The sequence below is a fragment of the Salminus brasiliensis genome, chromosome 14 (assembly GCF_030463535.1).
Source record: "Salminus brasiliensis chromosome 14, fSalBra1.hap2, whole genome shotgun sequence".
NCBI lineage: Eukaryota > Metazoa > Chordata > Actinopteri > Characiformes > Bryconidae > Salminus > Salminus brasiliensis.
The window spans coordinates 6,563,407-6,587,262 of NC_132891.1; the positions used below are offsets into that span (position 1 = coordinate 6,563,407).

General features: G+C 38.0%; 1 protein-coding gene across 5 annotated transcripts in view; it reads left to right on the forward strand.

Moving 5' to 3' along the window:
• The window catches only part of phip (pleckstrin homology domain interacting protein), a 50,198-nt gene that overhangs the window by 17,446 nt on the left and 8,896 nt on the right, over window positions 1-23,856 (forward strand). For 2 of the 5 annotated variants that reach the window (XM_072697493.1, XM_072697497.1), the window contains 22 exons: window positions 117-217; window positions 359-399; window positions 1,265-1,363; window positions 1,582-1,738; window positions 2,914-3,048; window positions 4,535-4,663; window positions 5,359-5,584; window positions 5,825-5,944; window positions 6,350-6,533; window positions 10,773-10,878; window positions 10,965-11,099; window positions 12,983-13,074; window positions 14,018-14,237; window positions 14,333-14,446; window positions 15,163-15,270; window positions 15,719-15,843; window positions 15,952-16,034; window positions 16,128-16,239; window positions 19,152-19,228; window positions 20,625-20,780; window positions 21,003-21,123; window positions 21,500-21,625. In XM_072697493.1, coding sequence (XP_072553594.1) covers window positions 117-217; window positions 359-399; window positions 1,265-1,363; window positions 1,582-1,738; window positions 2,914-3,048; window positions 4,535-4,663; window positions 5,359-5,584; window positions 5,825-5,944; window positions 6,350-6,533; window positions 10,773-10,878; window positions 10,965-11,099; window positions 12,983-13,074; window positions 14,018-14,237; window positions 14,333-14,446; window positions 15,163-15,270; window positions 15,719-15,843; window positions 15,952-16,034; window positions 16,128-16,239; window positions 19,152-19,228; window positions 20,625-20,780; window positions 21,003-21,123; window positions 21,500-21,625 — 2,767 coding nt within the window. The remainder of the gene's footprint in view (window positions 1-116; window positions 218-358; window positions 400-1,264; window positions 1,364-1,581; window positions 1,739-2,913; window positions 3,049-4,534; window positions 4,664-5,358; window positions 5,585-5,824; window positions 5,945-6,349; window positions 6,534-10,772; window positions 10,879-10,964; window positions 11,100-12,982; window positions 13,075-14,017; window positions 14,238-14,332; window positions 14,447-15,162; window positions 15,271-15,718; window positions 15,844-15,951; window positions 16,035-16,127; window positions 16,240-19,151; window positions 19,229-20,624; window positions 20,781-21,002; window positions 21,124-21,499; window positions 21,626-23,856) is intronic. The other 3 variants (XM_072697494.1, XM_072697495.1, XM_072697496.1) reach the window with 3 other exon arrangements.

Genomic DNA, 23,856 nt, shown 5'->3' on the forward strand with positions numbered 1-23,856 from the left:
CAGCTGTTCTCTGTATCAGTGCAGTTTATATATATATATCTCACATATATAACATCCCAAGTGGGTATGTGTGTTGTATGTAAATTTATGTTGGTATTAATTACTGTGTGTTTCAGGTGGGATGTTTCTGGCTACAGGCAGCACAGATCACATTATCAGAGTTTATTACTTTGGTGGGGACCAACCAGAAAAGATAGCTGAGCTGGAGTCACACACTGTGAGTGAGTGTGAGTGTGTGTGTGTGTGTGTGTGTGTGTGTGTGTGTGTGTGTGTGTGTACAAATTCAGAACTAACAAATTCTAATTAATCTTTAAACTAATTTTGACCATTGCTTTGATTTCTCTGACACTTTCTCCAGGATAAAGTCGACAGCATCCAGTTCTCACATGAAGGAGACAGGTGAGGATTTGTCACAAATTTGTGTGTGTGTGTGTGTGTGTGTGTGTGTTTATAGATGTTGGTGTGTTTTAAAGCATATTCACTTAGATTAATAGAACCTTTGGGTATTATGAGCTGATGTTGTCAGCAAAAAAAAGTATTTAAAAAATCCAGTGCCTCTGGTAAAGCCTACGCATTCACACCCACATGCATGTTTTTGCATAAGTTCATACACACACACATTTCAAATGGTTACAAGTCAGTTTTAAAAGCACGATGCAAAATTTAAGTTCTTTTGCAGTAACAACTACAGTGAGGCTTACAGCAGCAACATAAATATCACATCTTTCTCTTCTTCTTAGAGTGTGTCTCTCTATTTCTTGCTGTCACACTGATTTTAATGAGGGGAAGGGGAGGCAGGTTGAGAGAAACAGAACAAGAGAGCGAGAGAGGTGTATAACAGGCCTCGAGGGTATTAGAATTGCATGCTTGTATGCATAGAGAATGTTTGAGAAGAAATCGCTTAGCTCAGAATAACAGGAGAAAATAATGAAAAGAATTAGGAAAAGAAAATGGTACATAAAGAAAAAGCCATGATTAGTAACACAGCACACCTGTAACACAGCTGTGTGGAAAATCCATTAACCATGTGGTTTCTTTGTGTATCATAGCTAAAACTAAAGAATACAGGCATCAGACACCAAACATGTCAGTCTGATTGACTACATGTCAGGTTGGTGGGACAGAGTGTTAATTAGATTTTCACTAAACTCTCATTTAGTGAAACACAATAAGTGTCATCTCAAATCCTGCCATACAGATATACTATAGTGTGTGTGTGTGTGTGTGTGTGTGTGTGTGTGTGTGTGTGTGTGTGTGTGTGTAGGTTTGTCAGTGGCAGTAGAGATGGGACGGCGCGGGTGTGGCAGCTACAGCAGCAGGACTGGAGGAGCATTCTACTGGACATGGCCACCAAACTACCAGGGTAAATGTCATCCTTCTTGAATAAAAAGTAAAGCGAAACTAAAAGAAAAACACACACTTTGCTTGCTGGCTCGATTTAGCCTTTTACAGTGAAGAAGACTATATTACCGGCGCAGTGCACAGGCCTGCTCTATGACAAAATGTAGAATTTCTCATTCTTATTAGGTATGTACAGATAGCACTTAGCACTTTATTCTTGTATGTTTATTTTTTTATTAGGAAGTACAACCCTCCACCTCTGGAGGACAAAGTGACCAAACTAAAAGTCACCATGGTAGCCTGGGATCGGCATGACAACACAGTCATCACTGCAGCCAACAATCTGACGCTGAAGGTGTGGAACTCCTACACGGGCAACCTAATTCACATCCTCATGGTAAGAGTACTGCTTATGTGTTACTGCAACAGTTTTTAGGTGACAAACAGTGAAGTTTTGCTTATTCTAATATTCAGAACTTGGTTATTATTAAGAAACGATGATATGTGAAGTTAAGCTTTCAGCTCTGTCCTGTGTTTAATGCTGTTACACAACACCACTCCATATTGAATCAAATCGAAAGGTTCGTAAGATTCTCTGGTTACTCAGTAATCTCAGTGTTGGTACTCAGTACTCAGCAACAATTTATAAAAATTTTGTCAGTAAAAATTGCAGAAGACATTGGCCTCTTTTCCACCGCAGAGCCAAATGGTTACTAAGGTCGTGCCATACTGTTCTGCCCTGGTTCGGATCCATTAGACCAGTGAAGGGTTATTTTTCCATTTGCTGTGTTGCTTAACCAGGACCGCAGTCTCTTAATAATTTAATTTAATAATAGCAGTTTCGCTCTTTAGTCTAGCAGTACAACTTTTTGCTTTCACATGGAAAAGCCACTGAAATGCGCTCAGAACTGTTCGGCCCTGCAGTGAAAGAGCGGCCATGGTTCCAGGAATGCAAGATGGCTTTATCTTTATGTGTTTCGACATACTTGGCCAATAAATCTGATTCTAAAGAAGGTGATCGAAAACACATTCTACTAGAATCTGTTTAACTACATGGAAAAATCTGTAGTGTACTTGTTCTCTTACTGAGTTCTGCCCCACTCTTCCCTAATATCAGATTACACCTTGCTCTGGCAATAACTACATCTTCTACAAGTTAACCCAAAATTGTCAGCGTAAGAGCCTTCCGTTTTTCATTAAACCTCGGTTCTTAGAAAAGGTTATATAGGTCTGAACATGACCTTTACAGCCTCAGCTTCACATTGCAGGGCCTGAGTGAGCGTTTAAATGATTATTTCTGAATGAAAAGAAAGTAGTAGAATTTCATTTTGTACTGCATCATGGATCATCAATTGGAGGGTGTTTTGCAATGTGTGTGTTAAATGTTTTGGACAAAAAAAAGCAAAAACAGTTGTTTTGTGTAAATAGTTCCTAAAGTCATTTTCTGTGTGATTTTAAATTGTGGTAAAATTGAAATTGATTGAAAATTAATTTAAAAAATGATCATTGTCAAATAAAATTGAACGTCAGAAGTTTTTACACTTAAAGAGTACTTTACACGTTTGTCCTCAGGGCCATGAGGACGAGGTGTTTGTGTTGGAGCCACATCCATTTGATCCCCGAGTGTTGTTCTCTGCTGGGCATGACGGCAATGCTATTGTGTGGGATCTGGCACGAGGAGTGAAAATACGCTCCTACTTCAACATGGTAAACACTGTCTGCTGCTGCAGTATATTTGCAAATGTTTGTGGACACCCCTTCTAATGAATGCATTAAGGTACTTTAAGTTGCAGCCATTGCTGACAAAGGTGTGCAAAGGCACACACACATAGCTTGTCTTGTTCCTGTAGAGAAGTACTGCCAATAGAATAGGAACCTGTTTGCACCATGACTAATGCCCGTCTTGGACTACAGGGGTATAAAGCTCCCCAGCAATTAGCTGTGGAGCAGTGGCACTGTGTTCTCTGGAATGAAGGTTGGCGCTTTTGGGACGAGGTGGGGTGGTAATCATCCAACATCCTCACCTCACTAATGCTCTTGTTACTGAATTCAATCAAATCATTACAGCAGTGCTCCTCCACAATCTAGTAGAAAGCCTTCTTCCCTGGACAGTAGAGAGAGTTACTCCAATGCATACGGATAAAGACTTTTTAATACCCTTGTTTTCAGAAGAAACCATGAGTGAGCAGGTGTCCCAATACTCCATATGGTGTATCTATCCATCCATCCCTCTGTTTATCATTTAGTTTAATTTAATTTTCTGATACCTTTAGTTTTCTGAAGGATATCTTCCTCTCTTTCTTTGTCTAGATCCTCCTCACCCTGATTTAAGCTTTGCAACAAAATTGCCAAAGTAATCAGATGACAGTAATAAAAACTGCTCATATAAAATGTAACATTCCAGAAGTTCAATGCTTCAGTTATTCACTAGTTACATAATCATCTGCCTTTTGTCATTTCTTTTGCATCTGCACCAGAAATAAAATGCAAACAACAGAAGATAAAGACATGAATTTTAATTATGTTCAGTATGTTAGTGATTTTTTTTCTTAGTCTTTAAAATTCCTACAGGGAAAAGTAAAGAGCATTTCACGTCTTTTAATGATCCCAGTATTCAGCTTTCTTTAGCTAGCTAAATTTTTCACATCTCACGTCTTTAACTGCTAGATTGTCACTTAGTTCTTCTTTCTTTTCTCTCTCATTTTAATTAAAATTACTTCATTTGGCATAAATTGTAATGAACAACTCTGGCCAAAGAAATGAACAGAATGCTCAGTATTAATAGTGATCGTATTGATGAGGGAAAGAAAAACAGAGAAAAACGTTAAGAAACAGTACACAGATGTAGACCGTAGACTCACACCTGCACATGTTCCTTAATACGCATAATTATGTGCGTGCACACCTGCACACGCCTGCATATATACACACACACACCTACACACACACACACACACTCATGCATACATGTACAGACACTCTCTGTTTCTCTGTTTCTGTTTATTTCTCTCTCATTATTCCTATCTTTATCTCTCTGTCTCTCTCTCCTTCTCTTTTTCTCTCTCTGTCTGTATTTCTCTGAATTGTGGTCAAGCTTAAGTCTTTGTTTTCTAGTTTGCTTATATTTAAACACCCCCCTAAGCTGCCTCTCTCTATATATGCCGTGGCCTTTATGTGTGTATGTGTGTTTCAGATTGAGGGTCAAGGGCATGGTGCGTTGTTCGACTGCAAGTGTTCTCCAGATGGTCAGCATTTTGCCTGCACAGACTCTCATGGACACCTGCTCATCTTTGGCTTCGGCTCCAGCAGCAGATATGACAAGGTCCTGAATCGCCCAGAAATACTCCTCTCAATATTGTTTCTGCCTCTCTTTCTCTCTCACTGTTCTCCTCAGTGTGTGTTTTGATTTATAGGATATTTATTTTTACTTGATACTATGATTGTTGCTTTACTGCTCAGTTTTTAAGTTAATATTTAATTACAGTCCTTTATTATATCATTTGTTTATGTTCTATTTGAACAGATTTGAGTCTGAACTGTTGCCTTTTATTTGTTTTGATGTTTACTTAAATACAAAATGAAGTAATTAGTTGCATGATGAATTACATTTGATTTAATTTGCGTTCTGCATTGACAGATTGGAGTTTGCACATTTTTGGGTTTGTTTGGATGTCAGTACAAATATAAATCCAATATAAAAAAAACTAATAAATAAATAATAAATAATTAATTGAAAATGAAATTGTAAATTAAATAAGAAAAATCTATTTAAATCCTAATAAAATAACTCCTCTGCTATTTACAGACACAGATTTGGCCAAAAGAAAAAAACAATTTTTACAGAATTTCCTGCTTCATAGAGCTGCAAGGTTAAAAATAAAAATAACGGCATGCTTTTGTTCTTGCTGGAGCTGTGACTTGTTAATGTTTGTAAATGTTTATCAGTGGTTGCAGTAGCTGTTCTCTCTGTGTTGTTTATTGATCATGTTTGTGATCTGTTTCTGATCTGTGTTCCAGATAGCGGATCAGATGTTCTTTCACACAGATTACAGGCCGCTGATCCGAGATGCCCATAACTATGTGTTAGATGAGCAGACGCAGCAGGCTCCTCACCTTATGCCTCCGCCCTTCCTGGTGGATGTGGATGGTAACCCTCACCCCCCACGCTTCCAGCGACTAGTACCCGGGCGAGAAAACTGCAGAGAGGAGCAGCTCATACCACAGATGGGCCTAACGTCATCAGGTGGAGAACGCTTAAATACTTAGAATATTGTGGATTGTCCAAGATATGTCTGTTTTAGATTTGAACTATGGGGAAGTTTGCAGACACCGTGCATGTCTTGGCTTTTGCTGTAGGGAGAAATCTATGTACTTTTAATTTGACTTTAAACAGAGATGTATATATTCTGATTTACCTCTGTTTGGCTTCTCAATACCACACTTTCTCTCAGTTTTTACATCTCTGTCCCTTCTTCTTTCTCAGGATTGAACCAGGTTCTGAGTCAGCAGGCTGCAGAAGGTTCCAGTCCCCTGGACAGTATGATCCAGAGACTACAGCAGGAGCAGGACCAGAGACTGGGCTCAGACTCTAGAGCCACCCGAGGTAGCCATGCTGCTGATGATAAAGATGATTCCTTTTCAAATAAGATATTTTGTTGATTTATGAAGTGAATACATCCTCCACAGTATATTTGTATGATATCTTTAAATATATAGTTATAAAAAAAATATAGAGCACAATTTATAATTATTTGCCAAAGTTAAAATAATAAAAAACATAAAACATAAAATATCTAATAAGATATGTAATATGTAATAGGAACAGAAATGTTGTGTTAAAATGTGTGAAGTGGACTCTTTGTCCAATCTTATTTTTACTTGCTGAGCAGAACAGGGGGTGCCCAAACTTTGGCATGCAACTGTATTTGTAATGTTTTCATTAATATGATTAATTCAGTTGATCATTATTTTAATAGATGTTAATGTACTTGTGTGTTGGTGTATGTAGGGTCTGTTAGCTCACCTACAGAAGTTTCCTCACCCCCTAATGTGGGTCTGAGACGGAGCGGTCAGATTGAGGGGGTCCGGCAGATGCATAGTAATGCTCCTCGCAGTGAGATGGCCACAGAGACTGACCTAGTGGCCTGGAGCAGACGGGTACTTGTACCTGAGCTCTCATTTGGAACAGCCAGGTAGGCCACAACACACCACAACTGTTTGCATGGAGGTGCTCTCTGCCTCATACGTCTGTGTTTGAAGGAGGCATAAAACAAGGGAAGCAGAAAATCTACAGAGACGTTGGAACTGCTGCTTATTACATATTTTACGTTTCAGCAACTAGTTGTGGCCAGTGTTGCATGGATTTTTCTCAGCTTTTACAATGCACCAAAGGTGTTTTATAGACTGCCTTTAATATTGACACCGCAGCTACATAGAGGCACAAAACTCAACGATGTGTTGAAAGAATATTAACCAAAAAAATAAACAATGTTCACCAATAGAAAAACACAATTTATCTTACAAGGTCACATATGTGTGAGAGGAATTTTAAGTGTGTGCACATTCAATAAAAGACAACAGTAGGTTCTATTCACATGCTTTCTTGCTCAAAATGGAAAAAGCAGCAGTTGAATATTTCTAAAATATCCTAAAGATCCACTATATAGACAAACGTATTGGGATACCTTATTGTTTTGAGAGCATTAAAAGAGTTTATCCTGCTTTTGTTGGAGTAACTGTCTCTACTGTCCAAGAAAGAAGGCTTTCTACTAGTTTTTATAGCATTGCTGTGAGGATCTGATTAGGTTCAGTGACGAGTGTTAGTGTAGTCAGCATGTTGAATGATCACCACCCCACCTCATCCCAAATTCCCCAACTCATCTCAAAAGCACTGGATGGAGCACCATTAGTCCAGAGAACACTGTTCACTGCTCTACAGCTCAATGCTCTTCTCTTTAGGGACTAGACACGCTGTTTGTGAGCATTTGCACATCTGTATCAGCAATGGATGCAACTTAAATTGGCTAAATGCATTTATTGGAAGTGGTGTCCACAAATATTTGGGCATAGTGTTTTAGTGAAATCCTGGAAAAGTTAAGCCACTGAGATATTTTAGTCACTGATGCCCTGTTCATTGAAGGATGTAATGCTCCACTGTCATGTGGACAGATGTTGAATATAGCTGGGTGTTGAAAAGTACATCCAGTAACCATCTAGTGTGTAAAAGCAGAAGTTTATAATACAGTCATTGTTTATATATTGTTATATTCGGAAGTCATAAAAAACGTCCTGTAAAGGTCCTGGAAAATGTTTTTCTAAATCAAGGGGGAACTCTGTGGTAGTACATACAGAATAAAAATGTTCAAGTTTTGCTTTTTTAAGATGTACTTGACAAAATAAGTGTGGCTGTGGCATTGACAAATTACGTTATTAAAAAGGAGAATACTAAACTGCGATTCTGTGCTCTGCCTGGAGTCTCCCACCCATATAGTATACAGGCTCAGTTTTGAAGTGTAGATCACACTTTCAGTTAACGAATTGTGGTTAGAGAAATCAATGCAGCACAGTAGAAAGGACACCAAATTCAGCCCTCTGCTTGCTGAAGATCCATGAGCAGAATGTAGAGGTCATGGAGAGCAGGGAGGAGACAGGGAAGTGGCGGCTTGTAAAAATGAAATGTCCCAAATAAAGGTAGAGGTGAATAGGGAATATATTAACTAGGTAGGAGGAGTCTGTGGCGTGCCCTTTTTCCAACCCCTCTCCTGGAGATCTACTTTTCTGCAGATTTTAGCTCTAGCCCTCAACCCGCTCCACCTGATCCATCAAATTACTGCTTTCAGAAGTTCTTGATTAGCTGGATGAGTGATGTGATTTGGGTGGGAGGTGTAGATCTACTGGAGGAGAGCTGGTGATTACCATAAAGGCTAATGAGGCTATGCTAAGAACAGTGCTGGCAGGTTCAGTAGATGTTTGTTGGAAGTTATGACGTAGTTTGAGGCGGTAGCTGAGGTGTTGGCAAAATGTGCCAAGCAAAACCCGAAAAGCTGGTTTTGTAGATATTCTGCTTCCAAATAAAGAGTCTGTAGGTGCTGCACAGCTCCACTGACAGATCCAGTTAAAAATAAATAGTGGCCATCTTGAATTTGTGTGTATATATGTCTATGAGTGTGACAGTGGGATGAGAAACTGATCATAACCTATTATATATGTTTAAATATAAGCACATGTGCAGAGTGTGCAGCATAGAATATGGAGTGATTTGATGCCCATTTAATTGTCATAAATCTTGTTCTTCCCAAGTACACCAAGTATTCCATTCAGAATGAGTATAGTTAAGGCTGACAGGAAGAGAGTTTTTGTAGACTTTGAGTTTGCATTGGAGTTTTTTTGCAAGTGTTTCCCGAAAGCCGTCTTAGTCTCTAAAATTAGAAGTTTGCATGGGAAACGCACTGCCAGTCAAACACTGAACCTCCTATTCTCATACCTTTACTCATTATTATGTCTTAAACGTATCTTTATGCAAATATTTGTTATACAAACCAATAACTGCTAAGTATTTAAATGTATATATATATATAAATAAATAAAAAACATAATAATTACACACAATAATTTTACACTTGCAATTCCTGCCTGTCGCATATCAGGTCTATAAACAGGCTCACTTAAAGAAAAAAAATTAAACAAAAGCTTTCCAAAGCTCGGAGAAGTTCAACAAATTAACCATTTGATTAAATTATTTTATTTAAATGTGAACATCAACAAATAACCTCAAGTAAATAGTTTGTTTCGTGTGAATGAAAGGATTTTAACCCTGAAATAAAATGAAACACGGTATATGTTCATGCTCAAAAATGAACTTCCTTCATAGTTGGAGGCTGTAACGCTACCCACTACACCATGATATATATCTAATAGTAAAAACATACTAAATACCTAACTACTATCATTTAAGCCAGTAGATTAGATTTTTGTTGACAGTGTAGTGTAGGCAATGTGATGACATTTTCCAAAATAAATATTGATTTTCATGAATTTTAGGGTTTTTTTGTATATTTGTGGTGTCAATCAATTTAAAATGTAATTACATTAATCAAAACATTCTGCGATTAATCACAAGTTAAAATACTAGTACCTATATTTCTGGGAAGGAAATAAAACACATAAATGTGTGCCTGACACACTGGCTAGAGGAAGTTTTTTACTTTATTATAATACATTAGTGTAGTGTTGATGATCTCTGAATTTTCTGAGTGAAAGGTTCAGGGAGAGCTTTAGCGTTAAACATGACAAAGCTCAGGCACAGCTTTATTGGACCTCCATATTTAACTAGAACTACTTTTTAACAGATAAACAGAGTAGGACTGGAACCGCCTAACTTACAGGAGCAGCAACTGTGTGTGTATGTGAATGTAAGAGAGAGAGAAAAGGAAGAAGAGGAGGTGGGTGAGCATAAGCATAAATTAAATGTAACCTACCTTCTGAACTCAACAGTAGCGATGCTGTGTTTACATTGCTAAATAAAATTGGTAATATGTCACTAGGCTCTGTAAATAAAGTGAATTATTGGAGGAAATTGGGGCTAAAATTAATTAATTGTATTATCGTATAAATGAACAGGTTTCCAGTTCAATCTCACATCTTAACATTGACAGTGAGTTTTTGAAGGGAAACGTAGCAGCCTCCATCATTTTTGAGGTAGAACTGCACATGAACTTCAGTTAGGAAGTTAGGAAGTACTGCTTTAGTTCTGAAATATTTAAAGAAACACTTGTAATTTTAAGAAAGTACAGGGTTATGAAAACCCATACCTACACAGATGTCTTAATCATATCTTATTTCCGTAGGAGAAACAGCCTGTTTATTTTGAGGGAGGTTGGAACATGGCTGTGTAAAAATTAGCATTTTCTTTTAGAAAATAAAATTGCATAAATCAAAATGAGATCTTAAAAAATTTACATAGTAATGTAGATATTAATGTAAATAAAATATAAATCATGAAACAGATACTTGGCCCTACATATATTTAATTCTAAATGGAAAAAAATGAGAACATTATTTTAAGCTTACCCTTTTGCAATTTATGTGCAGTGCTGTCTAATTCCACAGCTTGAAATCCCACACTCTGCTCTTTTGTGTATTGCTCTAACGTATCTGCCTCAGCTCATTAAGGGCTTAACAATAAGCTTATGTGTTCAGTCAGGTGTGGTTCAAATCAGATAGGGAATACAAGAAAAACCCAACGAAACCAGTATGGAGTATGAAGTTCATAGGTCCAGGACTGTAAATGCTTTGCACATGGATCATCTTTAATACATGCTTTTGTACAGATGTAATAAACATCAAATTCCTCATTTTCAGTTTTTGGTGAGATGTGTTTTTTTTTTTAACTGAAGTGCTTATATTTAATAAGTAAATAATTGTGTGTGCAGTAAACAGGAGAGCTGGAGGGCGGCTAGAGGAGATGAGGAGATGAACGTCTACAGATCAGAGCGGAGGAGACGCAGTGTGCACAGCCAGTACCACAGAGAAAACCGGGTATACACGAACACACACACACGCTATCTGTAATTTAACTTCTAAATTGAGGTCAGAGTGTGTATTAAGGTGTATATCTTTCACAGCAGCATGCAACGGAGAACGCAGTGGAGGAGGGGCGGCGTTACCAAGGCAACCAGCACAACTACCACACGCGACTGGCTGTAGAAGAGACAAGCAGACAGAGTGAACCCAATGAGGAGGAGCCTAGCGCTTCAGAGGTACGCACAAAACACACTCACAAAACAGGGCTCTACAGTGTGAGTGAAATGCTCCTTATTTACTCCTTCTTTTATTAAAGTGTGAGCAGATGTTTTATTTAGAAGCACCAGTGTGAGAACTAGATTTGACCTAAGTAAGTTACAGGTTGGTTATGTGTGTATGTTATATGTGAATGAAAATGTGATGCCACTGGAAAAAGCGAGTACTTATATTTTTACAGGATATGATAAAAAAATTGCCTTCTTGGCTTATCGCTTAAATAAAAATAATTGTTGCTTTGCATGTAAATCTCACGGCTACTCAAAAAAGATGCACAAACCCAGCTCATGTCATGTATTTGCTATTTGTCCAGCAATTTTATCCAAAACGCCCTATTAAATTAAAAGTAGAGTAATACACTGATAATTAAAGCAACATTGTGTAGGATTTATATCTTTCAAGAAATGTTGATGCTCCATTGACTTGTTATAAGGGAGAATAGCACCTCTATCATTCCCACTCCAAGCTCGGAGCAAGGCCCTTCACACTATCTGCTCCCTGTGTGCCGCAGCAATGGCGACCCACCGCTCGGGCATGTGTGCTCACTGTCACTGTGTTTGATCACCAAAGGCCAAATTCCGTCTGTGTCCAATACTAATGGTGAACATGCTTGTCTTGTCTTGAACACTGCTATCTGCTCTATGTAACTTTGGATGAAGTGGGCTGGACAGCACTTGCGAGAACAGCATAATGCTAAATAACCTAATAGTCATAATGGTGTAAAATCCTGTAGCATGACTCTACCGCCTCAGTCTACATGCTTCTGTCACTTTCAAATGTCGGTTCTGTATCTCTCAGCTTATTCAGAAATTCATGTGAAAAGCGTTTCCTTCAACAGTGGCTCACTTTTCAACTGTAGGGAAAACCCAGGAGCAAGAAATACCAATTCACACATAAAGCTGTTTTAGCTAAACAACCAGCTGATGAATCTGAATTGGGTATTTAATCTGATTGCATTGAGAAAGTAAGGGAAAATCAGTGGAAATCAGCTTCTCACTCGCACCACTTGTGATGGCCATTCTGGCTCTTTACAGCAAATCAGTAGCACTGACAGTATTTTAATCCCAAAATTTGGCTTGTTAGCAATGTTATCTAATACTTTATTACTCAAGCAATGAGTTACCCATCCATTAGTATTATATTTTTTTTACTTTGAACTTATATTACTTTTTTAGATTTGTCCTGGCTAATAATTTGATACTTGATCATTTGATCATTTGATACTTGATTGATTTTTACATTTTATACATTTTGAAGTCCTTAAAAATGCCTTTGCATCCACATTCAGTGAAATGTGAAAGTGTTATATTTAGACCACAAAGTGCTCTTATTTATTTAAATATTATGTTATTCTATTTACTCCAGTTAAATCTTATATCTAAAGGATATAACTGTAAAGTAAAGCCCTTTTAACCAATAATGAACTTTGCTTAATTGCTCTGTATTTTCTGCTATTAGTAATTATTTAATAGTCCAAGTTCGTAGTGTTGTGTGAGCTTGTGAGCATTTTTCATTCTGATCCATAAAACACAGCCTCGGATTTGTTATATTGGCACTCTCCCAGTTGTAAATGAGAAACATAAGAAGTTTATAAATGAGTAATTTGCTGCAATATATGATAGCTATGTTTGCCAATATATTAACATATTTAATAATTACTGATGTCACTGGTAATTACAAAATTACCCAGTAACCTACTATTCAGTAAATTTAATCCAGTGTGAACAGAGTTTGTGTGCTGACTCACTGTTTAATCTGCTGAGTCAGTTTTTGCTAATGTCGAGTCAGTGTTTTGTGTAAAATGTTAGTGAAAATAATGGCACCCATTCATATCCTCTACCAGGGCGAAGCAGATGTACGGCCACCTAGCAGAGAGTCATCAGATGAGGAGCGAGAAGAAAAAGAGCCCTGGCCTGATGACCACAGCAGTTCCAGGTAATCACTCACACACATCCATTCAGCTAAATGCACGTTAAGGTTTCGCAGTATGTTGTGTATTTGTCATTGAGAAATTAGTCTCTTTGAGAGACTCGTTGAAAAAAGAGGTGCAATAACACAACGGTCAATATTCATTATGACTGAAAATAATAAATAATAGCACCACTCAGACTCAGACACTCAGATAGTACCAGAGTGAATTCTTTCATGCTATAGACTTGTGTCTACATGGATAGCCAGACAAATAAGCTTCCAAGGACTGTTCTTTAATACAGCTGGATCATATACAGATGTTTTAGTCACCTAAGCACATTATTTAAAATCAGTTATCCATGAGGAGATGTTTTAATGAACACAGTGATGGAAAACCACGACTTTCTGTAGGAATGTTTTTATTATTTATTCTGATATTAGTGTTTTACTTAGGAGATTACACTTACTGCCTAGATAAGGAGATTTTTTTCACAGGTGCTTAAATGTTTGCACTGTACATGCAACAAAATGCAACTTTTTTGAGTAGTCTAGGATCACTGGAAAAACAACAGGCTAATTTATTTCAGAAAACCGAACATTAGTCATTCTGCTTTTTAAAACACAGTCACACAATTTGTTGTATGGACATAAGACTAATATAAGAGGTTCATACATGACTAATAATAATAATGCTGCAGTATCACATACATTTACTAAAAATCCTTTCAGAATTGGGACATCAGCATTTCTAATAATTACTAATGCCACTGGTAATTTACACTCTGGCTCATAAATCATGACTTTAATGAGTAGCCTATTAACTGAACTGAACTTTCAGTGTAAGTTTTATACATATAATTCTGTTCATTTTGAATGTTTCTCTTGCGTCTGACGTCTGTGTTTTAATTGAACACAAACAATACGTTTGTGTGCTGACTCACAGCTTTTTGTTTGTGTGTGTTTACAGCGAGTACTCAAGCGATTACTCAGACTGGACGGCGGACGCAGGCATAAATCTAGAACCACCCAAGAAGAACATTGTGAAAAAGAAAAAGAAGAATGCCAGCAGTTCTGAGGAGGACGGAGAAAAGAAAAAAGACAAAGATGCCAAGAAAGAGAGGAGAAAAGAGAAGCAAGACAAAGATGGAGCATTACCAAAGAAGAAGAAGCCAAAAGAAAAGAGGAAGGTTAGCGATTGTTTCAGATCTTCATTTGAATTTTAGTGATTCTGAACGGCCAGTGATTCGTTTGTATGATGAGCTCTCCTCTGTGTTTTCTGTAGCGGTTACCTGAGTTCCGGGAGCAGGGTCTAACTCTAGAGGAGTGGCTGCCCTCAGCCTGGATCACAGACGCTGTGCCACGGAGATGCCCCTTCACCCCTCAGATGGGTGATGAGGTAACTCACTTACACAGAAATTCACAAAAACAATATACATGCATACACTGTGAGGATTTGATTGTATTTTGTGACAATGATCACCATCCCACCTCATCCCCAACTCCCCAACTCATCCCAAAAGTATTGGATGGAGAACAATTCATCATTCCAGAAAACACAGTTCTACTGCTCCACATCTCAATGCTGTGGAGCTTTATACCCCTCTAGCTCACACATGGCTTTAGTCATGGTGCCAATAGCTTCATATTCTATTTGCATTACTTCTGTGCAGGGCTGTGTGTGTGTGTGCGCATCTGTGTCAGCATAGGGTGCCACTTAAAGTAGCTAAATGCATTCATTTAAAGGGGTATGCACAAATATTTGAACATAGAGTATACTTATTCCATTCCAGCCAACACTTTTTAAATCGTCTACATTAAAAGCCAGTGCTGTATCATTCTATATTGCTCCAGTTGTAAGATGAAGCCCTGTATACACATAATTAACATTGCATGGTGGCTCTATATACTTGTTAACCTTTCAACAAATTGAAATCATAGGTAATGATCACCTTCACTTACGCACACAAATGTGCATGTTCAGCTGAATTTATCTGCATGTTTTAAGGAACTTAGAGCAAATCACTTGCTATCACCTATGGTAACAATCCCATAATCTAAGTTTAGAATCATGACTTTTGTAGGCTGGATTGTCATATATGCGTTTCTGTGCAGGTTTATTACTTTCGTCAAGGCCATGAGGCGTATGTAGAGATGGCCAAAAAGAACAAGATCTTCAGTATCAACCCTAAGAAGCAGCCCTGGCACAAGATGGAGCTGCGGGTATGGCTTTAATATATATATATTAAAATACATATATATGTTGCAACTTTCAAACATTTAAATGCAGCGCAGGATATTCTACAGTGAAACAGCAAATAAAAGTAGACAGTTTAAGTTAAACATATTTCAAATATTTTATGAATGACTTTGTTATGCATTTGTGTCCAAAGTAAAGGAAATTGTAGTAGATTGTCCACATTTTTTTACATGAAAGTTGAAAAATCTTTGCAGAAAGCCTTGCAAAAGTTAGAGATGACCTGTGAAATGTTAATTAATTTCAATAAATGGAACTGATTTAGCACTTCCAGTGTGATTTCAAAAAACACAATAGTGACTGCAGTATTTTTAGCCTAGAACTGTTATCATGGAAACTGGTTTGCTAACAATTCAGTTGACTTGCGTATGTGTGTGTGTGTGTGTGTGTGTGTGTGTGTGTCTGCATGTGTAGGAGCAGGAACTACTTAAAATCGTAGGCATTAAATACGAGGTGGGTTTGCCTACTCTGTGCTGTCTGAAGCTGGCCTTTCTTGACCCAGACACTGGCAAACTGACCGGAGGCTCCTTCTCTATGAAGTGAGTGGAGTGAGAGTTGCATGAGTCACTTGGACTCAGACAGAACTGTTTCTCTGTTTAGAGCTTGTTTTAGTTCAGAAGTGCTTAAATGCTTTCTTTTGGCCTTAGATACCACGATATGCCTGACGTCATCGACTTCCTTGTACTCCGTCAACAGTTTGATAATGCAAGACAGCGTCAGTGGATGATAGGTCAGTGACATGTCTTCATCGGAATATATTACTGTGTAAGTGTCATAAACACATGCTGAGTCTTATTTATGAGTCTTGCTGGTCTTGTTTCAGGTGACCGTTTCCGCTCTGTGATCGATGATGCCTGGTGGTTTGGTACGATAGAGAGTCAGGAGCCATACCAGGCGGAGTATCCCGACAGTCTCTTCCAGTGCTACAATGTCTGGTGAGTGAGTACTCCCACTACAAACATGCTATGTATACTATATACATACACATGTATGATCTGGTATTTCAAATTAAAATCTCTAATTAAAAAATCTAAGTTACATTTTTTCCCCCAAATGTGGCAGATCAGCCAAGGCATGGTTTTCTTTAGCTTTAGTTTACTAAAAATGTAAGTTTTACATAAAGGCAGTAACAATACTGTTGCCATTTTGAATGTGTTTGTCCAGTTGTACCTTTTTTTCTGCCAATTTGGAACTACCAATAAACCCACCCGTTTGTTGCTCCCCCTAACACCAGTAGTGCTCCCAACACTAGAAGGGTAACGACTTAACATATCTCAGATACATGCGAAACTAACCACAGCCTCTTTTCAAACTGCTGCTGATGCGGCACATCCGGGCAGCCGACACGCTCTGAGGAAAGCGCCGAGGTCCCTAGCACTCTTCATCACCTAGCAGATGCCTGTACCAACCAGCAGTGCTTTTAGAGTGATAAGAGGAAAGAGCATCATCTACCCACACTTTGTGCTCACTGCCAATTGTGCTCTCTCACACTCTGGCCACTGATGGCATGGCTTATTCAAACTTGCGACCCCAGGGCTATAGTGGCAACGCATTAGACCACTCAGCCACTCAGAGCTCCACCGTTGCCATTTTTAGGACAGTACTCCAGAAACAACAAAAGCAAGTCATAGGACAAGTGTGTGATGTTTTAGGCATGCAGTTTGCACTATGATAATTAGTGATTATAAGCTAGCTTAGCTATATTAAACTTGTACAGCAGACACAAACATGTTTTGGCTGATCAGCTGCTTTTGGGGTAAAGAGAAAACTGTAATAATTAGATTCTTTGCCAGACTTTCGCTTTCAGTTATTTAAAACTGCTTAATCATACAGTCTGCCTTTTGATGTCTTCCTAATAAACGTAGTCTGGGTACAGTCAGGTCTTTAAAGGGCTTTACACACCAAGCGACATTAATATATTTAGATGTCAGTAAATTCATTCAACACACATGAATTATTAATAGTGTTTTTTTAGAGAGTGAAATTACAACATTATCTTTTTTGCCCTCTGATTTGTTTTGCAAGCTATCTTAGATAACATGAGCTCACTCAACCAATTGTTGTCACTGGGGTTGGCATGACAACAAACAAAATGATGAATTATGACTGTAGTTTTTGAAAAACATTGAAAGGATTATTATGTCCTCTGCATCGTTTTAAGAAAGGATCTTCAAAAGCAGCTCAAACAGAATGGAGATCTGAGCTACTTGCAAGGCACTTGTTACATTTCCAGCTCCTCAATTAAGGGGATGAAACTCTCTGTGCTCCTTTTGCTTTTCCAAAATGGAAAGTGATCTCCCCAATGACTCCACTTGCTCTCTTTGTCTCCTTTCCATTTAAAGACATAAAGACGGCAACATAAAAAATCTGAAATATTTTGATTAAAACCTAGAAATTAGAACCAGCCCTGAACCAAACTCTTGGGCCTCTTTTTCACCTGGTATTGACATGAGTCTTGCATAGTCAGCAGTAAATACAAGTGTAAAGATGGTCTAATGCATCTCAGGGACGCACTGGAATATGATCACTCATACCACATTGAGGTGGTCAGGGCATATGACCACATTGCATTTGTATTAGATCTGCACGATATTAGAAAAAACCTGACATTGCAATGTATTTATTTGGTATCACTTTACTTGGATGGTCCATTTTAGATGCCTTGTAGATGCTCACCTGACATATAACATTCAATTGAATATTAAATGCAACTGAACTCGAATGGTTGCCTTTTGAATGCAACCTCTAAAACCTTAAAACCTAATCGTAACCCTAACCTTAACCTAATATTAAATCTAACTCTAACCCTAAACAGTCTTTTACATTTAACTTACAGTTGCTTTTAATAGGCATTCAGTTGAATGTTAGTTGAAGGTCAGATGTGCATCTACGACACATCTACAGTGGATCATCGAAGTAAAATGTTACGCTTTTTTCTGTGATATGTGTTGTGACATTAAAAAATTACAGACATTTTTACCAGGAGTCAGTGATCCAACATATCAAGATAACAATAATGCACTCCTTTAATCCAAGATTGCAGTGAAATAAATAGCACTGGGCAGATATGATATGCTTCCTGGTAGATATAGCATAGAAAACAGAAAGAGAACAGTAATAATTTCCCTTGTGTTACAAGCAGCAAAAGGTTGTAGCATGACGTTTGATTTTATTTGCCTTACTTGACGTTGTACGTCCTGCGATGTGCACATCACAATAACGATGCTGTAACTACATTCTGCAGCCCTTATTTTTTAGTGTGCATTTGTGTCTAGAACAGCTAAGGACTGAGCTGTTAACTTACTTTTTCGTCTTCTGCCTCGTCGGCTGCTCAGCTGGCTTTGTCTGTTCAGTCTAAATGGTTTAAAAAGCCCAAACAGACACATTAAAAGAGTTTGTGGGACATTTTCTGTGACAGTATAGAGCCACTGAAATTCTGACCACTTGTGGTCTGATCACTCGGGATGCAGGTATTACAGTAATACCAGGTTTAAACCGGACCTATCTTTCAGTGTAGCCACAACACTCTGCTCTGAACCAAAACATTGCCTTTGCCATAAACCTAACCTAAAAATGAACTTCAGATACAACCCTGATCCTGACTGTAACATAAGATGAGCGAGCAGGTCTTAGTGGAGGCCTAAAAAGAGGATGTTTTGTGCTTTCAGTCCAAATGATATTTTAAATGGTGCTGAATCATACTTACAGTAAATTCTATTTTGGTTTAATTAGATGCTACAGCTCAGGGCCTAGGGTTTAGTTAAGCAACATTTAGTTACTGTGTTAGGTTACAGTGAATTGCATCACCTTGAAGAAGAGTGTGTATGTGTGTGTCTGTGTTTTGCAGCTGGGATAATGGAGACACAGAAAAGATGAGTCCATGGGATATGGAACAGATCCCCAATGAAGGTGTCACAAACACATGTACAAAGAAAAACTTTTTATCATCATCCATATACCCCGATAGCCCATCTTTATAACACCTACACTAATTACACACAAATCACATTACATCCCACAAATACGCTCTGGCCCATAACATTCACGCACACACGCACACACACACATCAGCAGCTGAGCTTCCTGAAGAAACTAATGCATCCATTTTGTTCAGTTTTGTGAATTACTTGCTGGGTGAGTGAGGAGAGCTTAAGAGCTTAGTTGTCATGGTAACAGTTGTTAGATTGAGGGTATTAGTTGTCTATTAGCTGTTACGCCTTTTAAATTTCAGACTGGTCAGAGCACTGTGACCCACCAACCAGCAACAAACTCTGATTGGCTGGTGTTTCAGACCTGTGTTTGACTGTTTAAATACTCACACTTATTTATATACATTTACATTCACACTATTTAAAATGTACTACCTTATTCACACTGTTCTAGAATATTCACTCACATTCACACTGTTCTAGAATATTCACTCACATTTACACTGCTCTAGAATATTCACTCACATTTACACTGCTCTAGAAAATTCACTCACTGTTCTAGAATATTCACTAACATTCACATTGTTCTAGAATATTTACTCACTGTTCTAGAATATTCACTCACTGTTCTAGAATATTTACTCACATTCACACTGTTCTAGAATATTCAATCATATTCACACTGCTCTAGAATATTCACTAACATTCACACTGTTCTAGTATATTCAGTCATATTCACACTGCTCTAGAATATTCAGTCATATTCACACTGCTCTAGAATATTCACTAACATTCACACTGTTCTAGAATATTCAGTCATATTCACACTGTTCTAGAATATTCAGTCATATTCACACTGTTCTAGAATATTCACTCACATTCACACTGCTCTAGAATATTCACTCACATTCACATTGTTCTAGAATATTCACTCACTGCTCTAGAATATTCACTCACATTCACACTGTTCTAGAATATTCACTCACTGTTCTAGAATATTTACTAACATTTACACTGTTCTAGAATATTCACTCACTGTTCTAGAATATTTACTAACATTTACACTGTTCTAGAATATTCACTCACTGTTCTAGAATATTCACTCACATTCAGGCTTTTCTAGAATATTCACTCACATTCACACTGTTCTAGAATATTCACTCACATTCACACTGTTATATCACTCACTGCTCTAGAATATTCACTCACATTCACACTGTTCTAGAATATTCACTCACTGTTCTAGAAAATTCACTCACATATACACTGCTCTAGAATATTCACTCACATTCACACTGTTCTAGAATATTCACTAACATTCACACTGTTCTAGAATGCTGTCTAGATGTGATTTTCTCTACTAATGTCTTCTTTCTTGCTTCCCTCTGTAGCTGTGTTTCCTGACGAGTTGGGGCTGAGTGTGCCGTTGACGGAGGAGGAGCAGAAGGCTTTGTTGTATCGTCCGCTGGAAGGAGAGTGGGGTTCGCGTACACGTGATGAAGAGTGTGAGCGCATCATCAGTGGCATCGACCAGCTGTCCACGCTAGGTAGGAGGTCAAGCCACTAGAGGACTACCCAGATGTATTGGAAATATTGAACTTTGTTTTACACGCACATTTAATCTGGCTCCTCCAAATTCACATGATCAGCATCCAGGTGGTCATCTGCCATCACAACATACCACAAACATTCATTTGTAGAAATAATGATTGTGCTGAATAATGAAGTTCAACACATTCACTCTCACTCCTTCCCCTTCTGTCTGTCAGACGTTGCAGCTCCGTTTGCTTTGCCAGTGGATCTGCAGGCATATCCAACATACTGCACCGTGGTGGCTTACGTCACAGACCTCAGTACCATACAGAGCAGACTGGAAAACCGCTTTTACAGGTCAGCATGTGTGCATGCACATACAACACACACTCTTAACACATTAATCCTTAAACGCTTGGCCTCATTTTTTCCATTCTACCATTGATCCATATTTTTAGACACTAAAAACTATAAAACTATAGTGTATTCTGTTATTTTCCTATAAAAATTTGTTTGTAGAAATTGTGTTGGGTATCAATGCCAGATTGGTAACTACCCAAGGTATGAATGGAGAGTTATTGCACACCTAATTACTCACTCAAAAAAAACTTACACCCATGCATAAGCACACAGTAAAACCTCTTGAGTTCCGCTGGCTTCCAGTGTTACAATGAATTCAGCTTCTAGATTTAAGGTACACTTTTGCCAATTTCAGTGTGTGTTGTGTTGGCAGGCGAATGTCCTCTCTGATGTGGGAGGTCCGCTACATTGAACACAACGCACAGACCTTTAACGAGCCTGGAGCTTTTATCGTCAAAACTGCCAAATTCGTGTCCGACCTGCTGCTGCAGTTTATTAAGTAAGTTTTTTTAGTGCATCACATTTGTTCATATGACATACTGGTTGGGGTAGCACAGTGAATAACACCACTGCTATTCCTGCATATTACAGAAGGTTTTGATTCCTTGCCCAGGGGCCAAGACTATACCAATAAAAGTGTTTGAGCAAGATTTCTAACACTCCATCCACCTTCTTTAATAGCGTGATTTAGAGAATTTGCCAAATACTGTGAATAGCAGGGCAGTACAGACAACTCTAGAACTTGCGCTGTTCTAGAATATACTTTCTCGCATTCACGCTTTTACAGAATATCCTCCTACAGTCACTCTGTTTTAGAAAAGTCTCCTGCATCTTTACTGTTCTAAAATGTTCTTCCCATTCCTGTGTTCTAGGAAGTTTTTAGGTTTAGATAATTGCTCTGCATTTATTTTGTTCTAGAATATATCTGGGATCAGTATAGGAGGGATTATTTACTCTGTTCTAAAGAATTCTTCCCATCCTTGCTTTTCAGAGAACGTTCTTTCTGTTCTCACTGTTCTACAGTGTATTCTCTCTCATTCACACTGTTTTAGAATATTCTCCCCCTTTTGTGGGTTGAGACAATTGCTCTGCATTTACTTTATTCTAGAATATATCCTTTATCATTTACTGTGTTCTAGAATATTCTTCCTATCCATGCTGTTCTAGAATGTTCTTCACTTTCTCACTATTCTACCGTGTATTCTTTCTCATTCACGCTGTTCTTGAATGTTCTCCCCATTTCCATGTTCTAGAATGTTATCCCCTTTCATTCTGTTCTGGAATATATTCTCTCTCATTCACGCTGCTAGATTGGTCTCCTGCATCCAAACTGTTCTAGAATGTCTCCCCATTCCCATATTCTAGGACGTTTTCCCCCGTTTTTCACACTGTTCTACTGTATTCTAGAGTATTGTTCTCATCCATGCGGTTCTAGAATGTTAGTCCCTTTCTCACTGTTCTACAGTGTATTCTCAGTCATTCATGCTCTAGAAGATTCTCCTTTCATGTTGTTCTGGAATATATTCTCACGCATTCACGCTGTTCTAGAATATTCTCCTACAATCACACTGTTCTAGAATGTTCTCCCCATTCCCATGTTCTAGAACGTTTTCTCCCTTTTTTAGGTCGAGACAATTGCTCTGCATTTACTTTGTTCTAGCATATGTCCTCCCTCATTAACTTATTCTAGAGTATTCTCCCCTTTCATGCTGTTCTGAAATATATTCTCTCTCATTCACATTGTTTTAAAATGCTCTCCTGCATCCAACCTGTTCTAGAAAAGTCTCCCCATTCCCATGTTCTAGGACGTTCTCCCCTTTCACACTGTTCTAGAATATATCCTTCCTCATTCACACTGTTCGAGAATGTTCTCCTGCATTCACGCTGTTTGAGAATGTTCTTCTACATTCACACTTTTTTAGGATGCTCCCCCTCATTCACCTTGCCCTTGCCATTCATTCTGTTCCAGAATATATTCACAGACATTCACCGTGTTACAGGATATTCTGCATTCACACTGTATGTGAAAAATCAATCCAAGACACTGGACTTTGATTTCAGAAATAAGGCAGAATGTGTTGTTTCATATGAAATGAGAAGAAGGCTGATGTTGCTGACCCTAAATCAGACTTCATCATAGTGCTGTGAGATGTGATTAACGCTTCGTTGCATTGCAGAACAGATTGCAGGTTGGCTCTATCTAATGCTGGGAAGACATTCGCTTTCACTTTCATGTGAATACTTTCATGTGTAAAATTAGCTTGAGAACTTCTCATGCTGGAAATAATCACATTTTATTTTATTTGAAGCACCTAATGTTTGATTAAACTTTGGCAACATGACTTCCAATTATGCTGGAATTACCTTCAATAAATATAAACAAGCTTTAGTACTTTATCTTCATTATTGATTTTAACTCTTGTATCACTGCAGTATTAGATCATGCTTTCACTTGTTTTTAGCAGATTAAATCAGATTAAACATGGCTTATTGTGTCATTTGTGCTCTTGGCCATCTGCTAGACTAGGGGTGGCCTATATTCTACCTGTATGTATTTAAAACACTGGAGCTGTTTTATTGATTTGTTGTGTGTTGTATTTAATTTATCCAGCCTGTCAGGTTAAATTAAGTTTTAAAAAAAATTAAAAGCAGATGGTGAGTTTTCATCCAGAAGAATTACTCGTTTAATTAGTCATACTTTCATTTATTTATTTATTTTTGCTTCTAATA